We start from the raw sequence: 24,488 nt of genomic DNA on the forward strand, positions 1-24,488 counted from the left end.
TTTTATCAAGGAAGTTACTATATGTGATTAATTACAATTTGAACATTGATGTGTGTTTTGGCTGGTGGAATTTGTGTGTTATTTTCAAGTACGGAGGTAGAAATTGCTGGGGAGGGATATAGGGGCATTTCTGGAAACATGGATGATAAGGAGAGAAATTGGTTTGAGGTTCTACAAAGGGGGGGTGGGGATTGGGTTTGATGTGGGTAGGGTTGGTAAGAAAAGCAGAGGCTACAATCATGAATAAATGACCCTTCTTGTCGCCTACAGGATAGTTGCGTCTCGTAATAATCATATTTAGATGGGGTTTGAGAGTGTGGTAGTGGTTGTTTTTTAAATAGCTTTTCATGCCGAAAAGCATGCAAATAATGTTTTTTTTTTTTAAAAAAATTATTTTTGATATCAGCACATCAAAACGATCCAAAAAGTACAAACCGCACTCAATTTTAGTAAAAAAAAAAATTGAAATTTTTTGAAAAGCAGGTTAAACCTGCCAAACATCCTCTTAAACATGCCTCTCTTTTTAAGCGCGATAACTTTTGATGAGTATAACTGGTTTTATTTATATAATCCATTGATTTTTTTACTAATAAAAACATATTTACTGGGTTTTTTTTTTCATCTTGGATACTAAAAATATAAATTCCAATTAAAATTTTAAAAAAACTATTATTCTTACAATAATTTTATCTGTCTTGAATAAATAATATGGATAATTTAGAAGATATGTTTATAAACTAATTGGACAAGAGGATATGATAATTTTTTATTTGATTATTGGATCAAGTTTAAATTTTTACAAGAGTATTTAGATGCTATTTTACATTGAGTGGTTATGAAATTGTTATTTCATCATATTTTTATATTTCAAAAATTTTACCATACCCTCTAGTTTTGATAGGTTTGTTATTGTTTTTTATGAGCTGATTTATCAATTAATCCTGAATTTAAATAAATATTATGATTGTGAATCGCGATATTAATTAAAATTTTATCATATTTACTAATTATAACATTTAAAAATGTATTATTTTACTTAAAAACTTTTTACTTGTATATCATTTCTTCATTTATTTGCATTTTACGTGCTAATTGGCTAATTTATCCCATAACTTCTTAAAGATGTCAAATCTGGCCTTTTCCATTTCCTTGTACAAAACTGTTGTTTACATGTAATTTCAATGTAAGTTTACAGTTTTATTCATAACTTGCTTCAATTAGATTATAAAGGTATTGTTGTTGTCAATAGAAATTAAATTTCTTGAATCTAGAGATTAATTGTTTTTTAAGTGATTTGAAAGATGTATTTCGTGCACACAAGCTAATAATATGTTGTAAAGATTTCAAAGCTTATCCGAGTTCCATACTAGGACATTTCTAGACCCGAGTTTGCCTATTAGCATTAATTTGTGGACTTAATTAATGCTTGGGAATACTGATCCATTATAATAATAATAATAAAAGAATATTACAGAAATAACTATCAATTATCCTAAGTGTTTGAGAACACGGTATAAACTATATTCCATCAAAATTCAATTAATTTTTATATTTTTTATCATTTTAATATATTGATTTTAAAAATAAAAAAAAATATCATTTTAATATATTTTAATATAAAAATTATTTAAAAAAATTAATTATAACAACATTTCCAAACATGAAAGGAACATGGGTACCAGCCAATTAATCTTGTTAATGGGATAAGATAATGGTAGGGTAGGTGGGGCTATTGTGCCTTTTATCCTAATAACAGTGCAATTAATTATAGTTGTTGGATAATTATATTATAATGATTCTAATTAATGGTGGGTTTTCTTTAATCACTCTAGGGCAAATGGATAACAATCTAGACATTGGATCTGCTTCCGAGAGATTAAAAATTCTAAATCTTGATAAACAAGGAACTGGATGTTAATATTTAAGCTAGGATATCAAAATATGCGATCTTGGTGTTAGAAACCACACGTGAAATCCACCTAGCACAAGGGCCATTTAATTAAATTATTATCCATTGGCTTAGAGCCGGGCAATAATTGCCAGAAGTGGGTCTCCTTCGATTTCCCTCTTTTTTTTTATTATTATTATAGATAGCAGATTATTTAATTTATGGTTGGTAATTCAGTTTAAGTGTTTTTATGAAAATACATCTTCTTGAAAATATATTAAGCTTGATTTTTTTTAGTTTAAAAAATATTTTTTAAAAAAATTTAATTTAATTTTATTTTTTTTTTTGCTCTAAATTAATATTTTTTGGTGTTTTTAAATAATTTTGATATGCTGATATCAAATATAATTTTTTAAAAAAATATATATTATTTTGATGTATTTTCAAGTGAAAGTACTTCGAAAAGCAACAACGACCACATTTTCAAACAAGTTTATGCTTATTAATGTTGTGTATGATACTTTTTAAAAAGTATTTTTTAACATAAAATATATTAAAATAATACCTTTTTAAATTTTTTTATATATATAATCATATTAAAACCATAGAGAAAAAATACCAATCGAAAAACATCAAATCATAGTATTTTCAGTAAAAACATTCTTATTAAATGCAATACAAACTCATTATCAAATATAGCCTTAAATCATAAACTTATCTCTACTTTTTGGATTATTGAGTTTGACACGCAAAGGGATGGCATGGAGGGAAATAAGGATTTTGTTTATTCCAAAACTCAAATAGATTTTGCTCTTGATTGAGTGCAAGTACATTTTAATTTATTTTATTGATAATTTTAGTGTGATAATGTTAAAAATAAAAAATTAATATATATATATATATATGTATGTATGTATGTATGTATGTATATATTATCACGATACGAGAACACGCTCCTAATATCAAATTTCACTTTTAGGAGAAAAGGCCTAAAAAAGGGGAGAACACCTCATTGTATGAAACCCTTTTACGTAATAGCCAAACAACAAGGACTCCCCTGTCACTAAGGAGAAAAGAAACTACTTTGATTTTTTGCCTCTTTGTTTTTGTGGCTAATAAATGAAAAAACACACAAAATAAATAAAAATAAATAAATAAAAAATAGCTGTACCACCAGGCGTCTTGAAATGCTAAAGGATTTGACAGCCATTTTTCGTTTTAAGGCAAAGAATGGAGGATATCCGCTAGATATATTTATCTATGGTAGGGTACCCTAGAGGCTAGACTCTGTGGATTGTGGTTTGGGTTAAGTTTCGGCGTCGTTTTCATTGTCCTGTCTCACACTTTATGGCGACATGGGGATATGAAAATGAAACTGTATTTTTCTCTTGTGGGAAGTGTTGACATGATGTGGTCACCATGACTTTCATGGCTCTTATGAGGCCAAGCGAAGATAGGTAGGTGCGTGGAAGAACTTTTAACTTAGGATTGCGACGGGTGACTTGTGAGTTCAGCAGATTGTGTACAAGTTTACAAATATTTAAATACGATGCTGGCCAGCGCTTCACCGCCTATATAGTAAAGTGCGAAGAATATAACATAATTATAAAAAATAAAAATATAAAAAATATTTTCAATATCTTGAGTTTAACGATCAAGTTATATCTAGTATAATGAGACCTGATGGTCGAGCCAGACCCAATATTATGGTTTGATAAAACAATTAAAATTATCATTAAAGCATTCTAAATAATTTTTTTTTATTTTTTATTTTTTATAAAAAAGAACATTTAAATTACCCATAAATTATCCAAAATAAAAATATTAATTAATTTTTTTATAATTTCTTTTTAATTATTTATAAACAAATATTTAAACTAAGTTTGAAATATTATAAACGGGAATGTTAATTAATTTTTTATTTGTTACAAAAAAAAATTTAAACTATACTTGAAGTATCATTAACCAAAATAATAATTAATTATTTTTATATTTTTTATAAAAGTTATTTAAAGTATTCTTGAAATATCATAAACAAAGATATCATTATTCAAAAAAAGCAATATTTAACTAAATATCACAATTAAAACCCACGATAATAATTATAATTTTACTGTAATATCAATCAATAGGGATATTTAATAAAATATAATGATTTGCTTCATTAGAACAGCTCCAAGTCTTTTTTTTTAATCTGTCTCTATCCAAGAAAAAAAAAAAAAGAGTCCCCTCCATTTGACAATAAAAGAGCACTGGCCTCCTATTTTCCGTTCTCCTTCTCCATAATCACAAGAGACCATACCCGTGAACCCATAGCCTGTTTATTTCGACACCAAACTCTTCCATTAATAATGTTTTTATTTAATATTAAAACATAAAATATATCATATTAAATTATATTTATTTTCTACATAATAATTATTAATTATTTAAATATAATTTAAAATTCTTTTCAAATCTTATTTCACATTAACCAAATATTTATCCGTTAAAAATTTAAAATACTATTTAAAAATAAATTAAATATATTTTTTTAATTTATATACGATGATAAATCATTTCTTAATATTTCAAGTATCTTCGTATAATTATAAAGCATACTTTCAATAAATTTAATATTAAATATTTAAATTAAAAAAAAATATTTTTTGCTAAATCTGTCTCCAAGTCTCTTTTTTTTTTAATCTGTCTCTATCCAAGAAAAAAAGAGAGTCTCCCTCATAGTTTTGACAATAAAACAACACTAGCCTCCTGGCTCCTATTTTCCGTTCTCCTTCTCCATAATCACAGGAGACCATACCCGTGAACCCCAGTTTCCTTTTTATTTTGTCTTTTGCTAAATCTCTTGCAAACCCATAGCCTCTCATTTTGACACCAAACTCTTCCATTAATAATGTTTTTATTTAATATTAAAACATGAAATGTATTTATTATATTAAATTATATTTATTTTTTACATAATAGTTATTAACTATTTAAATATGATTTAAAATTTTTTTTAAATTTTATTTTATATTAGCCAAAAATTTCTCAATCAATACTATATGAAAACAAATTAAATATATTTTTTTAATTTACATAAAATGATAAATTCTCTCTTGATCTTTCAAGCATCTTTATATAATTAAAACATACTTTCAATAAATTTAATATTAAATATTTAAATTGAAAAAAAAATCATCATCCATGTTACTCAACAACGTAATGCAAACGATTAAGTTTTTTTATTTCCCAAACCTCATAAGCTTCATGATCCCTTATATATTGGGCCATATCCCATTTTCTAGCTCTTCCATGAAAAAAATTAGCGTTTCTAGCTCCTCAAGCACATATTGGGTTTTCATATTCCAAATTTTATAATTGTCGTCATTCAACTTCTCGCTCTTACTGAGCTCGGCTACAATGTTCTTTGTAGTTATTGTAATTTTTTTTTTTTTAATAATCCAGGGTATCCAGGCCAGCTTACGCGCACTACGACTAATCTCCAGACTCACTGAATATCCTGCAAGTTTAATAAGCAGGTAAGGCACCACGTGGATGACAGGCATGCACAAGTAAGACTTGAATCAGAGAAAAGACACAAGACCCTTCCACCGCTGGACTACAACAATTTTTTGTTTGCACATGGAAAATTATTTTAGTAGTCAAGGGTTCACATTTAATTAATGCCTAAACATATATACATACATATCAGGACTAGATTGATTGAATCATGATTTTTAACTCATTTGTTTGGCAAAATCAGTCATAACGAAAGAGTAACATCAATTAATCATGTCAACAATGATTTTACATTACATTTAGAATCAAAAGCTCACAATATTAATAATCATCATCTAAGATCCTAGTATGTAATTATCATTAACATAATTAATTATGTAAAGATCATAAACTTAAAATAAAATATATTTTAAGAATTGAATACATTCATAATTCCAAACTAAACATGGGATTACACCATGTTGAAACACATGTGAATTATAAATGTTGGGGAAAAAAATTAGTAAAAAGGAGAAAATGATATAATTATGCCTCGTGAAACTTGTATCACTAGTCACGATCACATTAAATAATAAAGAATTATGACATGGAGTTTGCTTTGAGAGTCCCTTCTCTTCTTTTTTTTGTTCTATATTTTTTTTTCTTGTTATTATTTGTTACCTTAATTATCTAATAGATAATTTAGTAATAAAAATTTAGGATTAAGAAATTTGCTTCTTTTATGGTTTCAGGTTCGAACTCTGTAGTTGCTAATACGATGATCACTAAGACTTATATGGTTGTTAACTTCAGGGCCCGTGAGATTAGTCAAGATATGCGCACGCTAACCTGGACATTCACATTAATAAAAAAAAAAATTACAGCCTTTAACAGTTATTGTCATGTATAACTTTTTATTCTTTTCTTTTATATTACCTTAGTAATATAAATAATATCAATATGGATTGGATTGACCCATCATAGGTGACCCAAATGTATTTTTCCCTTTAAAATAGAAGTATCATCTTTTATATATATATATATATATATATATATATATTCTTCTTCTTCTTCTTTTTTAACTTGACCAAGTTACTCTTCTTTTTCTGTTTAGAACAATTGTTACTCAAATATCTTATTTTATCACATTCATTTTCTCCTTCAAGATAGAACTAGCAGCTATTTTAGGAACCATTAGAAATTGGTTTATTTAACTCAAGCAAGTCATTCTTCTTTTGCAATATAGAACAATTGTTACTCAAATATCTTATTTCATCATATTCTTTCTTAAGGGTGAATTAATCGACTACACCAATCTTTTATGTATTTTCGCCATGGCCGTTTCCTCTCTCCAAAGATTAGCACAATAATGAGGCCTCCACGAATACTCTCATGATATAATCTGAAGATATTTGAAAATATAATAATGTTTATTTTTTAAAATATATTAAAATAATATTTTTTTTATTTTTTAAATTTTTTTTTTATATCAAAATAATCTAAAAATATCAAAGACATATTAATAAAAATAAAAAAAAAATTACTTTTTTTTTTAAAAATACTTTTAAAATGCAATGACAAGTACCCTCAAAGCTACGTGCACCTCGATTTATTATTTCTATGGTAACAATTGAATCACTCACCTCCACAGGAATTGAATCACGCCTAGCCCCAGCTACGTCCACCACTCCACCTCCATTGATTATTTCTATGGTTACCAATTCTTAGCGCCTTCAACAGAAATCTCCTTTCGCTATCAGATCATTGCCACCCAAAAAGATCCATTTTGGAATTCAAGGCATTTTTAGGCTATGTTCGTTTTTGAAAAGTCGATTTTAAAAAATTATTTTTTAATTTTTTTTTTTATGTTTGTTTATTATTAAAAAAATTGATCAACAGAAAATATTTTATAGTCAACGGAAAATATTTTCCAGTCAAATAAAAATTTGACTTAGTTTTCAGGAAAGTGTTTTCTTTTTATTTTAAATAAAAAACACTTTTGAAAATTGTGAAAAATTTAGAAATATCATATTATTTGCTGATTATATTAAATTTGGTCATACAACTTTTGATTGCTATATATATTTTGTTTTGAATATTTGTTTTTTAATTTCATCATTTAAAATTTAATTTTTATATTAACTTTCGTCCTTATTTTTATAATTGCTATTTGATTTTCCCTTATCATTTTTTAATTAAAGTTTTTTATCTATAAAATTTGGTCCTCATTCTTTTGATTGTTACTTATTTTATTTGAAATAATTTATGAAATGTTAATTGTTATTATTTTAATTTCTACATCTTTCAATTTTTTTATTTTTTAGATTTGATCTTTATAATTTTGATTATTATTTATTTTATTTGAGATAATTTATGAAATTATATTTTTTTTCAATTTTATTTTCATTCAACTTTTTAAATTTATAGATTTGTTTTTCATTATTTTAATAAATTTGAGAAAAGATAAAATATTAATAAGTTATTTTCCAGCTAATTTTCCATGACATAATCAAACACTGGAAAATATTTTCCAACTTATTTTTCATTACACTATTAAACATCGAAAAACACTTTCTTGAAATTTACTTTTTTCTAGAATTTATTTTTTTTAAAAAAAATTACTTTTGAGCAAATAAACAAGAGATTTTAGTTACAATTGCAGTTTGACGGCTAGTTTTACGCTAGTGAAACGTTGCCGTTTGCCACTTTGACTAGAGATGGGTCAGGATCAGGGCTATAGTGGATGGGCTTTTAGGATAACCCAATTTTTGTGCTGATGTGGTAACTACCATCTCCCTGAGGCCATGGATGCTATTTTGTTTAAAGAAACCATATTAGCGTGTTTGTTTAAGCGATGTGTTTCGCGCGCACATCTCATGGAATACATGCTTTTCATGATGTATATTAACAAACACAATTTTAGTTTAGCTGGATTAAGTGTGTTCTGGTAATGCAGTGCATGTAATTGTTTTTTGTAGAAGTATTTTTAAATTAATATAATATTATATATATACATGTGTGTATTTATATTAAATTTTCAAAATTATTAAAAAACATCTAAAAATATCAATTCAATATCTTTTTAGATGAAAAACAGGTAGAATTGCAAAAACAAATGCACCTTAAATTTAGAGTAGCGGAGGGTTATAATAGAATTTGATTCTTGAATGTGGGAATGGCAAGGATACTTATAAATAGAGTTTTTATTTATTTATTAAAATTATATTATGGTAATTAATTACTAGTTAAATTATATATATATATATGTTTGGATTAAGTTTTGGATGAGTTTTGAAAATTATTCATAGTATATCTATTATCTATTGAAAAAACAAACTATCTAACAAATTAATTCAGTATCTATTAAATTTGAATTAATTATTATCTCTTACAGTATATATGATTGTCTTGGGATCATAAATCTAACTTTCCATTCCAGTTATTTTTCTTTTTCGTATTATAAATATGAGATGAGATATAGGAGTCATCTGTTTTTATATTCAACTCTCAAAAAATTTGAATTGATTTTTATTTAAAATTAATATTTTTTAATTTTTTATATTATTTTAATATACTGATATTAATAAAAATAATTTTTTAAAAACAAAAAAAATATTATTTTAATATATTTTTTAAATAAAAAAATTTTATATCACAACCATCATTACATCCTGCCTGGCCTTCTGTTTATGGCTGTTCCCTTAGCCCGTTGGTCCGTTTTCTTCCACCAAGGCCTGTATTTTTTATAGATAAAAGGGCCCACATAGTTTTCCTTGTATAAGGCCTGCACTGGTTCTGGGCTAGGTTGTTAAGCCTAGTCTACGTGGCTGTGCTCTTTAAACCTTGTTTGGTGGTGCAAATTTCTACAAAGAAAAAATGCTTTTATTTTTATTATTTTTTATAATGTGTTGGATAAATATATCCTTATAATTTTTTGACAGTTTTATTTGTTGATTTTGTTTTGTCAAACAAACCTCAAATAAATTTTTAAAAATTATGAAAAATTCAAAGATTTTTTTTTTAAAAAATTATTTGTGGATCCTTCATGTATTTTTTAACTATTTTATTTAATATCTAGGCTGTAAATTTACACTACAAGATACTAATCCAATACTAAATATACATTTTTTTCTTCAAGATACAGAGAAATAAATAAAAAATTCTTATTTATAAAAATAAAAAATATTTTGTTATTTGTATGCATACGATTAAATTTAAAAACTTTCATGCATATTTTATAAATAAAAATAAAAATAAAAATAATATTTTTTTATACTTTAAAAAATGTAACAATCAATTGATGGATATCATAACAAATTTATGATTATCTATTAGAGTTTGATAAAAATTTTAAAAAACACCGCAAAAATTAATTTGTTTAATTAATATTTGGACTATGAATTTTACAATGTAATTCATATTCCCGGTGTTAAACTACGTAATTTGACAGACATAAAATGTTAGGAATTAATTATAGACTTTAATATTTGAGAATATAAAAATACATTGTAGAGTATATTTTAAGGCATTAAAGATATAAAATAGAAATAAATACACTATAAAATTTTAGACTTTAAAATTGTTAGGTTTTAGCTTTATAAGATATGAATTTTCTTTTCGTTGAGAACTTTTCTTGAACTTTAGATAAATTGATAAATAAAAACACGATTTAAAAAAACAATCAATTATATAACTTACTATAAGTAAAATATATTGGAGATGATGCATTTTTTCATACATAAATAGTTTTTTTATCCAAATTTTTACATATACCCAGTAAATTTTCTAGTAATTATAATATAAAATAATAATTATTTAACTATTTAAATTATAATTTTATGATAAATCCCTTGAAAATTCTCTTGTTTAGGGGAAGATTTTCCATTCAATAATATGTATATCACGACAATAGCAGTGGTAAGGAAATAGTAGAAAAGGAAGACAAGTTTTGTGTGCGAATATACTTTTTTTTTTCCCTTTCCTATTATAAAAAAATAATATGTTTCATGTAGAGCGCCATGTTAATAATGTCTTTAAAAAAATAAGAATATAAAATATTCATAATAAATTTAAAAAGAGAAATTTTCTAACTAGGAATTTTTTTTTAATTGTTAAAATACGAAATAAGTAATTTATTTATAAAAAAAAATAAGAACATTAAATAATACTATATTGTCATAAAAAACCAAAATGCTAAACGAAAGTGCAAAATACTTATTCAACATATATAATTTTACATTTCATAACCCATTAAACCTTTTTATTTAATTTCTTAGATTCCATCATTACCGTTTTTCTCTCTCTCTCTCTCTTTTTTTTTAAATCACATCGTCATAAGCTAAGAGGACAGAGTAGACCCGACACATGTAAAGTCGGATCCAAGTAATCCACCTACTGGTCAAGCCTCGTCTCTCGTGTGTCTCTCCCTCTTTTGCAACGACGCACCTAATTGCAGAGACCTCGAATCCAACAAAAAAACCGACTGGTAGAGACCTAACAGCCAACGCACCCGAAAAGATATAACAGACCCAAAAAGATAAAAATAAAAAAAACCCTCTCTCTTCCTCTTCCTCTCTCGTAATTACGAAATTCCAAATATGTCCTCATCCGATTCCAACTCCTCCTCCGTTGACGATCCCAACCCTAACCCCAAGCCTTTGGATTACCAATTCGAAACCCTAAACCTTGAACAAGGATCCGGTAGCACCATCATCCAAAACGAAGACGACGAAGAAGGACGGCAACAAGATCAAGGCTCCTCTTTAAATGGATCGCTGAATGTAAACAGTAACAATCACGAACAAGATGACAGAATTGGCCTCGTCAGGAGTGTCGTGTTGAGGCGGACGAACTCGGAGGTGGAAGTGGACGTGAACGGGCCTTCCAGCCCGAGCAGCAGTGGATACGCCGGCGAGAGAGGGAGCAGTGGCGTCAGTGAGGATGATGAGATACAGGAGGTTGCAATTGATAGTGCTCTCCACGAGGTTTTTGATTCACAAGCTGCCTGGTTGCCTGGCAAACGTCATGTCGATGAGGTACTCTTTGGTTTTTCACCTTTATTTTTCTTCGTATTAAAAGCATGGATTAGTTGTGAATTTTTTAGATTACTGATTGTTAATAGATTGAACTTGGTGGAATTTACTATATCTATGCTGAAATTTGATTTGTGAAACTTTGAACAAAGAGAAATTAGCTTTGTAAATTTCCTGTTTTTAATACTGAGTAGCAAGGTTTCTATGCAAAATTGATTAATGCACTGGCATTGTGGTTAAAGGAAGCTCACAATTAAGACTCTAGGTCTTTGTTTCTTGACCTCCTTGCATGGCCTGTGTGGATGAAAATCTTTAATCTCCATTAGGGGTGGGCTTTTTTATACCTCTAGATAGATTTATCTGGGAATGGTGCTGGTGTGGTATTTTCTTTGTTTCTTTTCTTAGTTTTTACCTTTCTAGTTATGGGAGAGAGCATTATAGGTGGTTTATAAGTTTTGATTTTGACATGCAGACAGAAAATCAGTTTTGCTGCTGGATTCTTTAGAAGTCATTATTGTAAAGAATAGTTCTCCTTAAAAGTATATGCTTTTGTTAGTTTTGCTTAAGTTTTCTTAGGTATCAGAAGATTTTATTAGGGGAAAAAAAAGGGCAGAGTAGTTATGCTTAGATGTTTGCCAAACTTGACTGGGTTTGTCAAGCAATAATTTTCTTTAAAACACATGCCTTTGGAACCATGTAACTTAAATTTGAGGATTCTCTTGTGTTTTAAAATAGTGGGAGAAGGTTCTCATCAAACAAGCAATAGAACATGAACCAAGGACCCACTGAATTTCACATACTCATTGAGGGATGCCAAACAGATTGTCTAAAGGTCAATGTGCAAAATATGTGACAGCCATTTCCCTCACATAGGCTTGCTGACTTGATTAATAGCATGTTTCATCTAGAGAATTTTAAATCAAGCAATCCAACAAGCACTGATTTTTGTGCTGGAAAGTTTATTAGAAAATGTTGGAATAGGTAAAAATTTCCCGTTATCCTGCAATTTTAAGAACATTTTCATGTTTGTGTGGTGTTATTTGCACAGTTAATGAAAAGGAAAAGGGCAAAACAAGCCATAATTATAAGCCAGTCCCTTGATAATTTTGATCGAGTGCCTTCTATTGTGAGGGGAGACAGCTTTCAGTTTTGGAATGGACAAATGATTGGAAACTAAGCTTCAGGACAGGGCTTTAACACCTTCTCCTCCCTGTACCAGTTTCGCATGCATTTGCCTATCTTTTCATCTTCAAATGGAAGTTCCAATATTGTTTTAACATATCAGAGTCTTGCGAAAAGCTCGTCTTGTACATTGTGCTAATGTGGTCATTTATTTGTCAAATTGAGGAGAAATTATTTTAGTATCACAACACGCACAAATAGTCAAAAGATTGGTCAAAGGAAAGAAAGCAAAAGCACTTATCACAAGAAAAGCAGAAGATAGATAGAAAGATAGAAAGTAGATAACGGGAGCCTTTAAGGACACATGTATGTATTTTGCATTGTTTTAGTCCGGGTTGTCGGTTACTAGTGAATGATATTTGCATCTTTCAATGGTTAAGCATATATCTGAAATTTCATTTCAATTGTGTATGTTTATCATTTTTACCTACTGTTTGTACATGACAAAAAGAGGACTCCTGCAATATTACACCCTGTTTGATTAATAAATGAAGTGCAGGATGATGCTTCCATATCATGGAGGAAAAGGAAGAAGCATTTTTTTATATTGAGTCACTCTGGAAAACCAATATATTCCAGGTTTGGTGCAACTATTTCTTATTCATACTGATGCAAACCATAGTGTAATCTATCACCTTTTGTTTCAGTGTTTTAGCTTTCTGCTCAAATTCTTTTATTAACTTCCAGATATGGAGATGAACACAAGCTAGCAGGATTTTCAGCAACACTGCAGGCCATAATTTCATTTGTGGAGAATGGGTACTGGATGAACCTGTGAACTCTCATTTTCTTCAATGACCATCCTTTGAATTCCTTTTACTCTAAAGTGCATTCTTTTGAGGACTTACAATAGATTCATTCATTATTTGCTTTTCAGGGGGGATCGTGTCAAATTGGTCAGGGCAGGAAAGCACCAGGTTTGTTCATATTTTATCACGTGGCCTTCAAAAAATTGATCCTCCTCTTCTTTGTCTAATCAATCCTTTGTTCTCTGGGACCTGGATAGAAAATAGAACCTTTTTTTGTCCTCGTGCTAATTTAATTTGCCCAAGCTCTTTTTTTTTTTTTCAATCATTAAAAAATAAAAGGATATCCTCTTATTTTTTGGAGATGATTTTAAATAGCTCCAAGTTAATATGCTACTCCAAAGTTTTCATAGCAATTTCCTCAATCGTGCATGTGTTTTGTGGAAGCGTCTTCTCGAAGCTCTCTGGTCGGTGAAAGACCGAAGAGCATCTACCTCAAACAAACCAAGTCTGTTGCTTCTATCTTGTTGGAGTGGGATTTCTTACTAGGAGCATGAGATAAATCTACATAATATCTACCAATTTGTGAACTCCAAATGTTTTCTTTTGGGTTCAGGTGGTTTTTCTTGTAAAAGGACCAATTTATTTGGTGTGCATCAGCTGCACGGAACAGCCATATGAATCATTGAGGGGGGAATTGGAGCTTATTTATGGTCAGGTAGCATTAATTCCACTACTCCACTTTTCTATGTGGTGACTTTCTAATTATCTTCTTACATTTTTTGAAATGGATCAAAAACTCTCCTGATCTTCATATTCTCTCATGTTTTTTGTCTAAATGATGCAGATGATACTCATTTTAACAAAGTCGGTTAATAGATGTTTTGAGAAAAATCCGAAGTTTGATATGACTCCATTGCTTGGAGGAACAGATGTTGTCTTCTCATCTCTCATCCATTCATTTAGTTGGTTTGTTCTCTGCTCCTTTTTCTCATGGCTCCTTTTGCTGGTGTTGAAAAATAGAAATATGTCTCTGCTTCTGATGGTAGGAGTTCTTTTTTTGCTGCTTGCTTTGTTGATTTTGTGCGAGTCTTTAAATTGCTGAAGCAAAACAGTGGATCTCATGGATGCAGATTTATTAATTAAAACCTCTCTGCTTTAATCCCCATACCCAAAAGAAAAGACACTTTGTTGTAGATTGTGTATGAACAATGTGACAGAACTGGATATCATTCTCTTATACTTTGTAATACAAGAAATGTGATTAAGGCTAAATATTGTTCTTATAAAAAACTTTCTTATAATACCTACCAAAATAACCTTCATAATAAAAAGTTTAAACTTGTACTCAGAAGTTACGATTTGTACTTGTTCTGTTCTTTTTATAGACAATGCTGAAAAATTCTAATATGTATTAATTATTAAGGAACAAGCAAAGATATTTGGTGGCCAACTGTCTGGATTGTCAAGTAACTATCCAAAAAACTAAAACCTGCCCATTCAGGTCAGTTGGGTTGGATGTTCATATGGTTCTGTTGCCATCTCTGGTAACCAGCGAAGCAGTGGTATTAGTTGAACTATCCTATCTATTTTAGGTAGACAATATTGCTAGGTTCTTGAACTATGATAGAGGTTCTGTTCCCCATTATTTTTCCTTGTCATTGACAATCGGTGAGTTGAAAATACTTATTTCCATTTTCTCCCTCTTTACAAGAATGTAATTGTCTGCCATTTTCCTGTTTGTTTTTATTGAATTATTTAACTGATGTTTTCATTTCCTCTTGTCCTGAAATAAGATGCAAAGTGCATGTTTTTGTACTCCTATTTTAAATTGGATGGTGCTGGAATTCTTGCTTCTTTCTTGTCAGGAATCCAGCAACATTTCTCCATGCATACACTTGTCTTCCCCTTGCATATGGAACGAGGCAAGCTGCAGGTGCTATACTGCATGATGTTGCTGATTCTGGTGTTCTCTTTGCAATATTAATGTGCAAACACAAAGTAAATAACTGCTCTTTCTCCCATTCTTCTTGTTTTTCCCTGTTTTTGGCTTTAAGAAACATCCATCTCTTAAAAACTGCATTTATTTTCTAGTTTGAATTTCCTTTAGTTGCTGCAGCACTTTATTACTTGAGGCTTAATTTCAGGTTGTTAGTCTTGTTGGTGCTCAAAAAGCTTCTCTCCATCCTGATGACATGCTGCTACTTTCCAACTTCATAATGTCTTCAGAATCATTTAGGCAAGTAAAATGGACTTTCATTAGACTTCTGTTATCCCATTCGTTTCTCTCTATGTTGAGAAATCTTTTAGTCTCTTGTTAAGAACCTGCTATGGGCATTTTGATGGTGCGAAATGACTCTTTGGAATTTTCGATAGGCTAGTACCTCTGTTTGTAACAATTGAATCTCATCTCTTTATGGGTTTTTCAATTGCTCTGAAATCAGCAATGCCACATTTGAGCCCAAAGAGGTCAGTGAGCTTCCAGGAGATGGCATTTCCAAGTCCTTTCTCACTAGTATTTGTTATTTCTATCCTAACCTATGGATGGCACTTCCAAGTTCTTCAAATAGAAAATGCATGGGTCACAATAATTAAAAACAGAAAAAGTTATCTCTCATTAGTGCTTGTTATTTCTATCTTAACTTGGGTGGCATTTCCAGGTTATTTCTTGAGACTCTGGCTGACATGTTCTCTTAACTTTATGCAGGACATCTGAATCTTTCTCGCCAATTTGCCTGCCAAGATATAACCCAATGGCATTTTTGTATGCTTATGTCCAGTATCTCGATGTGAGAGAAATTTGGTTTAACAGCATTTCTTCTTGAGCACATTCAATTTCATACTCCTGTTTTTCTGGACAGTGATTGTAGGAGACAATCGCTGTATACAATTCTTTGATCCACATTAAATGATGCGTTTGTACTTCTAATTGTTGTCAGAGTTGATAGAAATTGGCATGACCTTAATCTTGTTGCAGGTTGACACATACTTGATGTTGCTTACCACTAGTTCAGATGCCTTTTATCATCTTAAGGATTGCAGGTAAGCAATTTACTCTATGATTTGTATATTTTAGATTAAGATAAGTGGAGGGAAATTGAGCTTATTTAGGTATTTGAGTCATGAGAATTGCTGAGAGAGGAGAAAAATGACAAGTTGTTTCTCTGTGAAAGAGACTTTCAGAACAAATTGAAGAGATGTGTTTTGGTATACTAACTACTTTTTTTCCCACATGATCAAAATCTATATGATATATAATAATAGCCTAAAATGTAACTTTCCTTTGGACAAAAAAATCAAACTTATGCATTATTCAATAAATTCCCAAAGCATCAACTTAAGTGATAACCAGAGATACATCTTATTGTCTCCTAATGACTGAACCTTTATTGTATATTTTCACCATAATTTACATGTGCAGGATTTTCTTATACTAAACCCAAATTAATTAAATTAATCATGGCTTAGATTTTATTGTTAATACAAGTTGAAATGCCCATTGCTTGTGCCCATTGCAAGTGAGCAGTCACAGTGTTAAAAATAGGGAAACAAATAATCCCGCTAATGTCAAGTAAAGTCATTACTATTCCATCACTTTTACTTTGCTTATTGTTAAAATTACTAAAATTTCACTTCTCGTAGCTTTAATATTTCTAACACTGTTAGGAAATTATTTTATGGGGAATGAAGGTGCTTTAGAATTCGAAATTACTTCACAGTTTCTACCTGATTTTCAGCATGCAATAAGAGTGTGGTAGGAGTTGGTTTTATTACCCAATATGCTTTTAATGAAATTAATTCTTAGTTATCATGGAGTGAGTGGTTCGTTTAGCTGTGTTCTCATTCTATTTTGTATTAAAAAATTTGACATTTTTTATTTTTTATAGGATTCGTATCGAAATGGTTCTTTTGAAGTCAAATGTTCTTAGCGAAGTTCAGAGGTCCATGCTGGATGGTGGGATGCATGTTGAGGATTTGCCTGCTGATCCTTTGTCTCGTCCTGGATCTGCTTCTCCTCATTTTGGGGAGCATCAGGAACCGACCAATTCTCCTAGGAGATTTAGGGAACCATTTGCTGGGATTGGTGGTCCTGCTGGACTTTGGCATTTCATATATCGTAGTATCTATCTGGAGCAATATATATCTTCTGAGTTTTCAGCACCAATTAATAGTCCACAACAGCAGAAAAGGTAAAGCTGCTGAATCTTTGGGTCTTTTTGTTGAAAGAAATTTCAAATGCCCTCCATGGTTCACCATGTTCTGGCCATCTGCTATCAGTTCAAAACTAAAATCTTCATTTGCAGATTGTACAGGGCTTACCAGAAACTTTACGCTTCGATGCATGATAAAGGCAATGGGGCCCACAAAACACAGTTTAGAAGAGATGAGAATTATGGTAAACTATGTTTTATTTATGTTATGTTTTTTTCTTAAATTTGTTTTTTATCAGATCCACAAAGTACATAATATAGCAATGTGTGTATTTATATGCTCCATAGTTTATGAAATTATGGAAGATCCATTAGTACGCATTTATCTATATGTAACACAAATGAAGAAAGTGTTTTCTTGTCTTGTTAGACGTGCTTTTAAATATCAATTTTGCATATATATAATAGGTGACGGTGGCAGTAGATTTATGGATCAAGCAATTTATTTCAGTGCATATAACTTAGAATTTGAATAACCATGCTAAATGTCTTGCAAAGGTCATTTTTATTGTTCTGATTGATGATTTTGTTCAACAAGCCTCATTTTTTGCTGTCTGAAATTCTACCCTAATCATGTTCCTTGATGTTTGTTTCAATGGCTCAATTTTTAGCACTAGTTCAAATTACTTTCATGGTGAAATTGTATCTACTTTGTGTGACAGTTCTCCTCTGTTGGGTCACCCCAGATTTTGAGCTTTATGCGACATTTGATCCACTTGCAGACAAGGTTTGACATTTTCTCATGCATGTTTAAGTTCTTCCTTTGTATTCTAAAAACTGTGGACACCTGACCTTGAGACAAGAATCCTTAGGCCTATGCAACCATATCACTTTGGCTAGCTCATTGGACTCTATAAATTATAATCTACTACCGAACAAGATATTTCTTCGGCACACCAGATAAGCTTCCAGGATCATTAATTGTGAAGGGCTGAAGGCCAAGCTCGTTATTGTTTTGATGTCCTCGTAATTTGGAGGGTGACCTGTTCTCCAAATTCCAAATTGATCTCGTGTACTCTCATTTTTTCATTATTATATTCTTGTTTCATTTAAAATATTTAAAATACTTTTATCTTAATTATGCTGCCTTTGCATTTGATCAGACTAGATCGTTCTGCTTGCCACTCCTCTTAAAATAACTCTGCAGATGGATTGCTTGGTCCTTCTTGGTATATTTTTGTCACAATCTAGATACACTGCTGACTTTTTAACTGTATTGAATTTGCAGGGTCTGGCAATAAAGACTTGCAACAGGGTCTGTCAATGGGTGAAAGATGTTGAAAATGAGATATTTTTGCTGGGAGCAAGCCCCTTTTCATGGTGACCCCAAAAATATCTTGTAACACAGCATGTATACTAGGGTTTGTTTATTTAATAAAATCCCACATTTGATTTCTGTGAATCTCACGTTTAATTGAAGCATGCCAATAGTTTACCAAAAATCTGTTTCATTTACTTTCTAAAGGTTTGCATACAGCTGCATCCTCATGTTGTTACCAGAAATTGTAGTCGTCCTTGCAATATCAGATCGTTGGCAGCAACTCAACGAATTTTAGATTTGGTATATACACTCCTTTCGAATTGGGTATAAGTTGGGAAGCCAAAACTTCCTCTTTTTTCTTCTTTTTCAAGCCTAGGCTTCCAGAGTATTCTTTGTTTGTTTGTTTCAACGTAGAAGCGAAGAGCTCGAGGAACACTTGGACCTGATTATACGACTCCCGCCTGTAAAAATCTGCCGCTGGGTGCTATCAGAACATCTACAGATTGCAGGTCAAAGCTAACCCTCAATTACTTATGAAATAAAATTTGAGATTTTTTCCCCTTGTTTATCCATTTATCAGGACAACAATATAATTGTCTATATAACAGGTCTTTATGTTGATTACTGACGATTTGATCTAGGGTCCAGAATTTCACTAGGCAAGGATCTTAGCTGAAGTGAAAGGTCCAAGACTGTTAGGAAATGTCTGGTTGATGATACTTCGAAAAACATAAGCTAGCTAGACAGTTTTATTCAAAAGAAATCAAGATGGTTTTGAATCATTAATTAAGCAAAAACACTTTTCCTAAAAATTCATTAAAAAAAAAAATATTGTTTAAAATTAATTTTTTAATGTCTTTATATTGTTTTGGTGTATTAATGTTAAAAAAATATATTAAATATATATATATATATATATATATAATTTTGATTTATTTTTAAACTAAAAACACTTTAAACTCAACCACTATTATACTTTCAATCACCCTTTTAATATAACTAAATTTTACAATAAGATGCCACCTCACTTTCTCTTTTTTTCCTTTTTTTTTGTAATTTTATTTTTTAATATTTGCTTGATTTTAAATGTTTTTATAAATTATTTTGGTTTGTTTTTTATAAAGTTATTGTAATTTTAAATAAATATTTTAAAATTTAGAAAGTGTTTGATTCTATGAATATCTATTTTTGTTATTATATAATTAAATAAAAAATAATTTTTTAAATTAAGTGGAATCAATAACTTGAATTATAGGCTCGAGAAATTAAACTCCAAAACTTAAGTCAATTAAATATATTTTTATTTTAATATTAAAAAAAGTTATTGAGTTATTTTTTAAACTACCAATATATTCTTACAAGTAATTTGAGTTCCATTAGAATATTCAAATTAACTGGATTATCTAATAATAACTAATTTCTTTTAAAATTTACTTGTTCACCCAGTTTAACAAGCCCCTTTTTCATTATCCAAGACCGAAGTCTATGCTGCCTGTTTTCAAAGATTGCTCCAACGTTCATTTCCTTTCAAATCTAAGCAGAGATCCTCCGCTCCAAAACAAATTCAAAGCTGAGCCTTACAAAAATGGAACATCAAGATCTTAGCCTCACCTGCCTTATTTCTTCTTCTTTCAATCATCTACTTGACAAAATGTAAGCCAAAAATCTCTCCTATCAAATTTTCCCTTCCCTTAACCGAGCCTGGAAAATCTTCAATTGAACTTAACCATGTATTTATGTCTATTCTTTTCATTACAAAAGGTTTCACCGTGTGCTAATTACATAGGGAGTAATTAGTCATTACAAATTAGGTGATAAAATAGTTCAAGTGGTTTGATACCTGTTTCTTTTAAGTAAGGTCTCGAATTTAAATTTTATGAATTGAATACATTATCACATGAAGAGCTTTATCTTTTAATGGCCAACCCAACTCAACTGGATCAGTTGGGATTTAATGGAGTTCTAGATTCCAGGGTTTTAGATAAAAAAAAAAAGAAAAAGAAGAAGAAGAAAGAACAGTCATGGAATATAAAGAGGACCTGTCTAAGTCCCTTATGGCACAAGCAATCAGCTCAAAAGAAGAGAGACTAGTTTTGCTTCAGCAATACTCCCAACCACCACCAAGAAATGCAGTGGTGGCACCTTTACCCTTCACGGTGAAAAGAATAGGGCAGGGAGAGTGAGATGAAGTGATGTAAAAAAGTGATATCCGCAATGAGTGTGGTGCTCAAGCAAAGGGGAGAGAGAGAGAGAGAGAGCACAGGGCCACAGTCTCTAAATTCGGGTGGGCCAGGTCTCCACTTCAACGACACCAGCCCCCCCCCCCAAAGCAATGCCACGTCATCGCCCCCATTGATTTACGCAACAATTTTTGTTTTTTGGAGTCGGCCCAAAAGAGTCGGGCCCACATGACTGGACCTGGACGGGGCCCAGAAGGGATTAAGAAGAAGTGGCATGATTACTTTCCCTGCGAGAAAAAGCAATGGCTCGAGGGAAAAAGGAGACAGGAACCCTCCATCCACCCACAAGGGAGGGAGGGAGGAGGAACAAATCCAATAAAAACGAAGAATTGGCAAATAATAATAATAATAATAATAAAAGTGAGAAAGAAAAGAGGGAGACAAAGTGGAAGGATGTTAATCCCATCACCTAAAGCTTAGAAAAGAATATATATAGCCATTTGACTTTGCTATATCCCATCATCATATACATTTGATTTGTACTTATATGGATTTTGTTTTTTATGGGAAACATGGACCCTATTTATTTATCCATAAAATAAAATAAAATAATTGTCAATCACAGACCAGCTTTTACTCTCTCTGGTCGTGCTGATGATTTCAAACATGCTGTTTGTTTGTATTTTAGCCCTGCCAAAGATGGCCATGGATGGATGGAGCACTCAAATGACCTTTCAATTGCTTCGAAGCAAAAACTTGGTAACAACTTATTTCTTCAAAATGGAGAAAATTAATCTAGTTTATGGAATTCTAGTCATGATACCTAGTTATTAAAAAAATACAAAACAAAATCATTTAGAATTGATTAGAGATATTCAAAATAGTCAATTTTATTATTATTTAATCCAATTCAGTTGCTCAAAGTCAAATAATATAGGGCCCATTTGTTTGCTGGAAAGTAGTTTTTTTTAAAAAAAGTAAATTCCGAGAAATTGAATTATTTTTCGATGTTTGATAGTGTAATGAAAAATAAATTGAAAAATACTTTCCAGTGTTTAGTTATATCATGGAAAATGAGCTAGAAAATAACTTATTAATATTTTATTTTTTTCAAGTTTATTAAAATAATGAGGAACAAATCTTACAAATTAAAAAGTTGAATAAGAATGAAATTGAAAAAAAAAATATAATTTCATAAATTATCTCAAATAAAATAAATAATAATCAAAATAATAGAGATCAAATCTAAAAAATAAATAATTGAAAGATGAAAAGAATTAAAATAATAATAATTAACATTTTATAAATTATTTCAAATAAAATAAGTAACAATCAAAATAACGATGATCAAATTTGATAGATAAAGAATTTCAATTAAAAATGATAAGGGAAAAGCAAAAAACAATTATAAAAATATGGACCAAAATTAATATAAAAATTAAATTCTACGGAATGAAATTGAAAAACAAATATTCAAAATAAAATATATATAACAATCAAAAGTTTGAGGACCAAATTCGATATAATCAGCAAATAATATGATGTTTCTAAGTTTTTCACAACTTCTAGAAAATATTTTACGCTTAAAATAAAAGGAAAACACTTTTCTGGAAATCAAGCTAAATTTTTCTTTGATTGAAATATGTTTTTCATTGACCAATTTTTTTAATAGTAAATAAATACACGAAAGTTTGGAAAATAATTTTTCAAAAATCACTTTTCCGATAAACAAACACAACTTAAATATTACATTTGATAGTAAGTTAAAATACTGGTCAAGATTTTCAAAATCCAATCAATTCGACCGGCTCAAATCTTAACTCTAATTAAACTCAACGAATAAAAATCAACAACATAAACTATATATATATATCCATAAAAAATTTAGTTCAACTATATATATCCAACTAGATCCAAAAAATTTAAATTTATAGGGTTTATAATTTATAAAATACCAAAAATTAAATTAGATTAATTTGTAAGCCGATTCATTAACTAAATTTATAAGCACCCCTGGAATCAATGAGCTTATGATTCGTTAATTAATCATACAATTTTTTCAAAAAAAGGTTTTCTATTGCTTCAAGTTATTATTCTGCGCCTCATGAACACATTTGGATCCCGAAAGCCATTATCCGAAATAAGTTCTTATTAGATTCTAATCCCAGGAGGGTTGATTGATTCCTGACAGACTAGTTATGGCGTCCCCACACAAAAAGCATAAAATGTTGACTTTCTTGATCGATTTAAATCTCTGAATGCTTCTCTTTTTCTTCGCGTATAGCCCCATTTTTACAGTGCTTTCATCCTGTAATCATTTCACCTCTGAAGACTACCATTTCATATCAATAAATGCCATGCATGACCTTTATAGTTTATACTCGATCGGGTCAGAGATAACTTGGATTTCTGCTACACAATCGTGGAATTGCCAGACGTCGGAACAGAATGCGCATCTAAACATGAAGAAGAACTTTCTGGGGGAAATCGAGGATCTGATCTGCTTGGACGGCCGGTGAAGCATCATCAAATGTTGACATGGCAGCTGCTGATCTGTCTTCTGTCTTCGAAAATGGCTGCTTTCCCACCAGTTAATATATAAAGATGGATGCTCTTTCCGAACCCGCTTCCGACCTCGCCATTAAATGATAGAAACATTAAGCTATATATGTACTAATGTCTACCAACTTGAAGCAAGAAATGTCCCAACAGAGAGACCAAAAAAGTATGTCATCCCTCAGATTTTACACATTCATGCTTTCGAGAATCCAATATATATGTTCACTTACTGATTAAATCAGAAAAAATCTTTCCAGTCTCACTCTGATGTCTAAGGACGTGCACTAATCTTTCTCAACTGAAAGTCTGGAAGCTACTGCGCGCTTTCCAAATATCCACATTCATAAATTCTAATTGCAGGTCTTATACTGGCTTTTTTTTACACAGTTCTTTTATTGTAAGATGAGCATATATACTGTCAGAATTCTCCCCTTCTTTTGAAAGATCATGGAATATTGTCGGTAACCTAATAAATCAGACTTCGAAGACGCCTTCCAAAAGCCACGCTCCACCCTGTAAACTCTTAAAAATCAGCATCTGTTTATCACGAAGGATGGAAATGGGGGAGGAATAGAAGAGTAAACTGGGAGGATAGAGAGGAGAAAGGACGTAACAAAAACAACATCAACTTAATGAATCGATAAGAACGAGAGATAAAAAAAACAGTCGCAAGCATGTCACCCTCTAGCAAGCATGCATGTTATCCGAGGTAAGAAAAACCACGTCAAAAAGACCCCCATGAAAACAAAACTAGAAAGTTAAACAGCCAAAAGAGCGTAAATGTCGGCAAACCTGTAATAGGCAGTCCTTAGCCACATCAACAAAAAAAAGACCATCCCAGGCATAAGCAAGCACCAGCCATGGTTAGCCCTAGAAAACCTGAATGTCACCCAATAAAATATCGCAAATAAAAGATTAATACTTTGAAAAGCGCAGAAGGAATCAAGCA

General features: G+C 30.4%; 1 protein-coding gene across 4 annotated transcripts; it reads left to right on the forward strand.

The window, feature by feature from the left end:
• Window positions 1–10,644: 10,644 nt before the first annotated feature.
• Window positions 10,645–18,935, forward strand: LOC118034715 (vacuolar fusion protein MON1 homolog). Of its 4 annotated transcripts, XM_073411281.1 has the most exons (16): window positions 10,645–11,403; window positions 13,082–13,161; window positions 13,270–13,341; window positions 13,460–13,499; window positions 13,945–14,046; window positions 14,176–14,297; window positions 14,755–14,832; window positions 15,197–15,329; window positions 15,476–15,567; window positions 15,705–15,797; window positions 16,036–16,117; window positions 16,306–16,370; window positions 17,216–17,518; window positions 17,633–17,724; window positions 18,202–18,266; window positions 18,768–18,935. In XM_073411281.1, the coding sequence occupies exons 1-16, from the start codon at window positions 10,966–10,968 to the stop codon at window positions 18,861–18,863; spliced, it is 1,953 nt and encodes a 650-aa protein (XP_073267382.1). In that variant the 5' UTR covers window positions 10,645–10,965; the 3' UTR covers window positions 18,864–18,935. The 4 variants fall into 4 exon arrangements, with proteins under 4 accessions (XP_073267382.1, XP_073267383.1, XP_034895960.1 ...); XM_073411282.1 differs by lacking the exon at window positions 15,705–15,797 and having other exon boundaries at window positions 10,646–11,403; XM_035040069.2 differs by lacking the exon at window positions 14,755–14,832 and having other exon boundaries at window positions 10,646–11,403.
• Window positions 18,936–24,488: the final 5,553 nt, after the last annotated feature.

Source organism: Populus alba, chromosome 9, assembly GCF_005239225.2.
Source record: "Populus alba chromosome 9, ASM523922v2, whole genome shotgun sequence".
In the NCBI taxonomy this organism is placed as follows: domain Eukaryota; kingdom Viridiplantae; phylum Streptophyta; class Magnoliopsida; order Malpighiales; family Salicaceae; genus Populus; species Populus alba.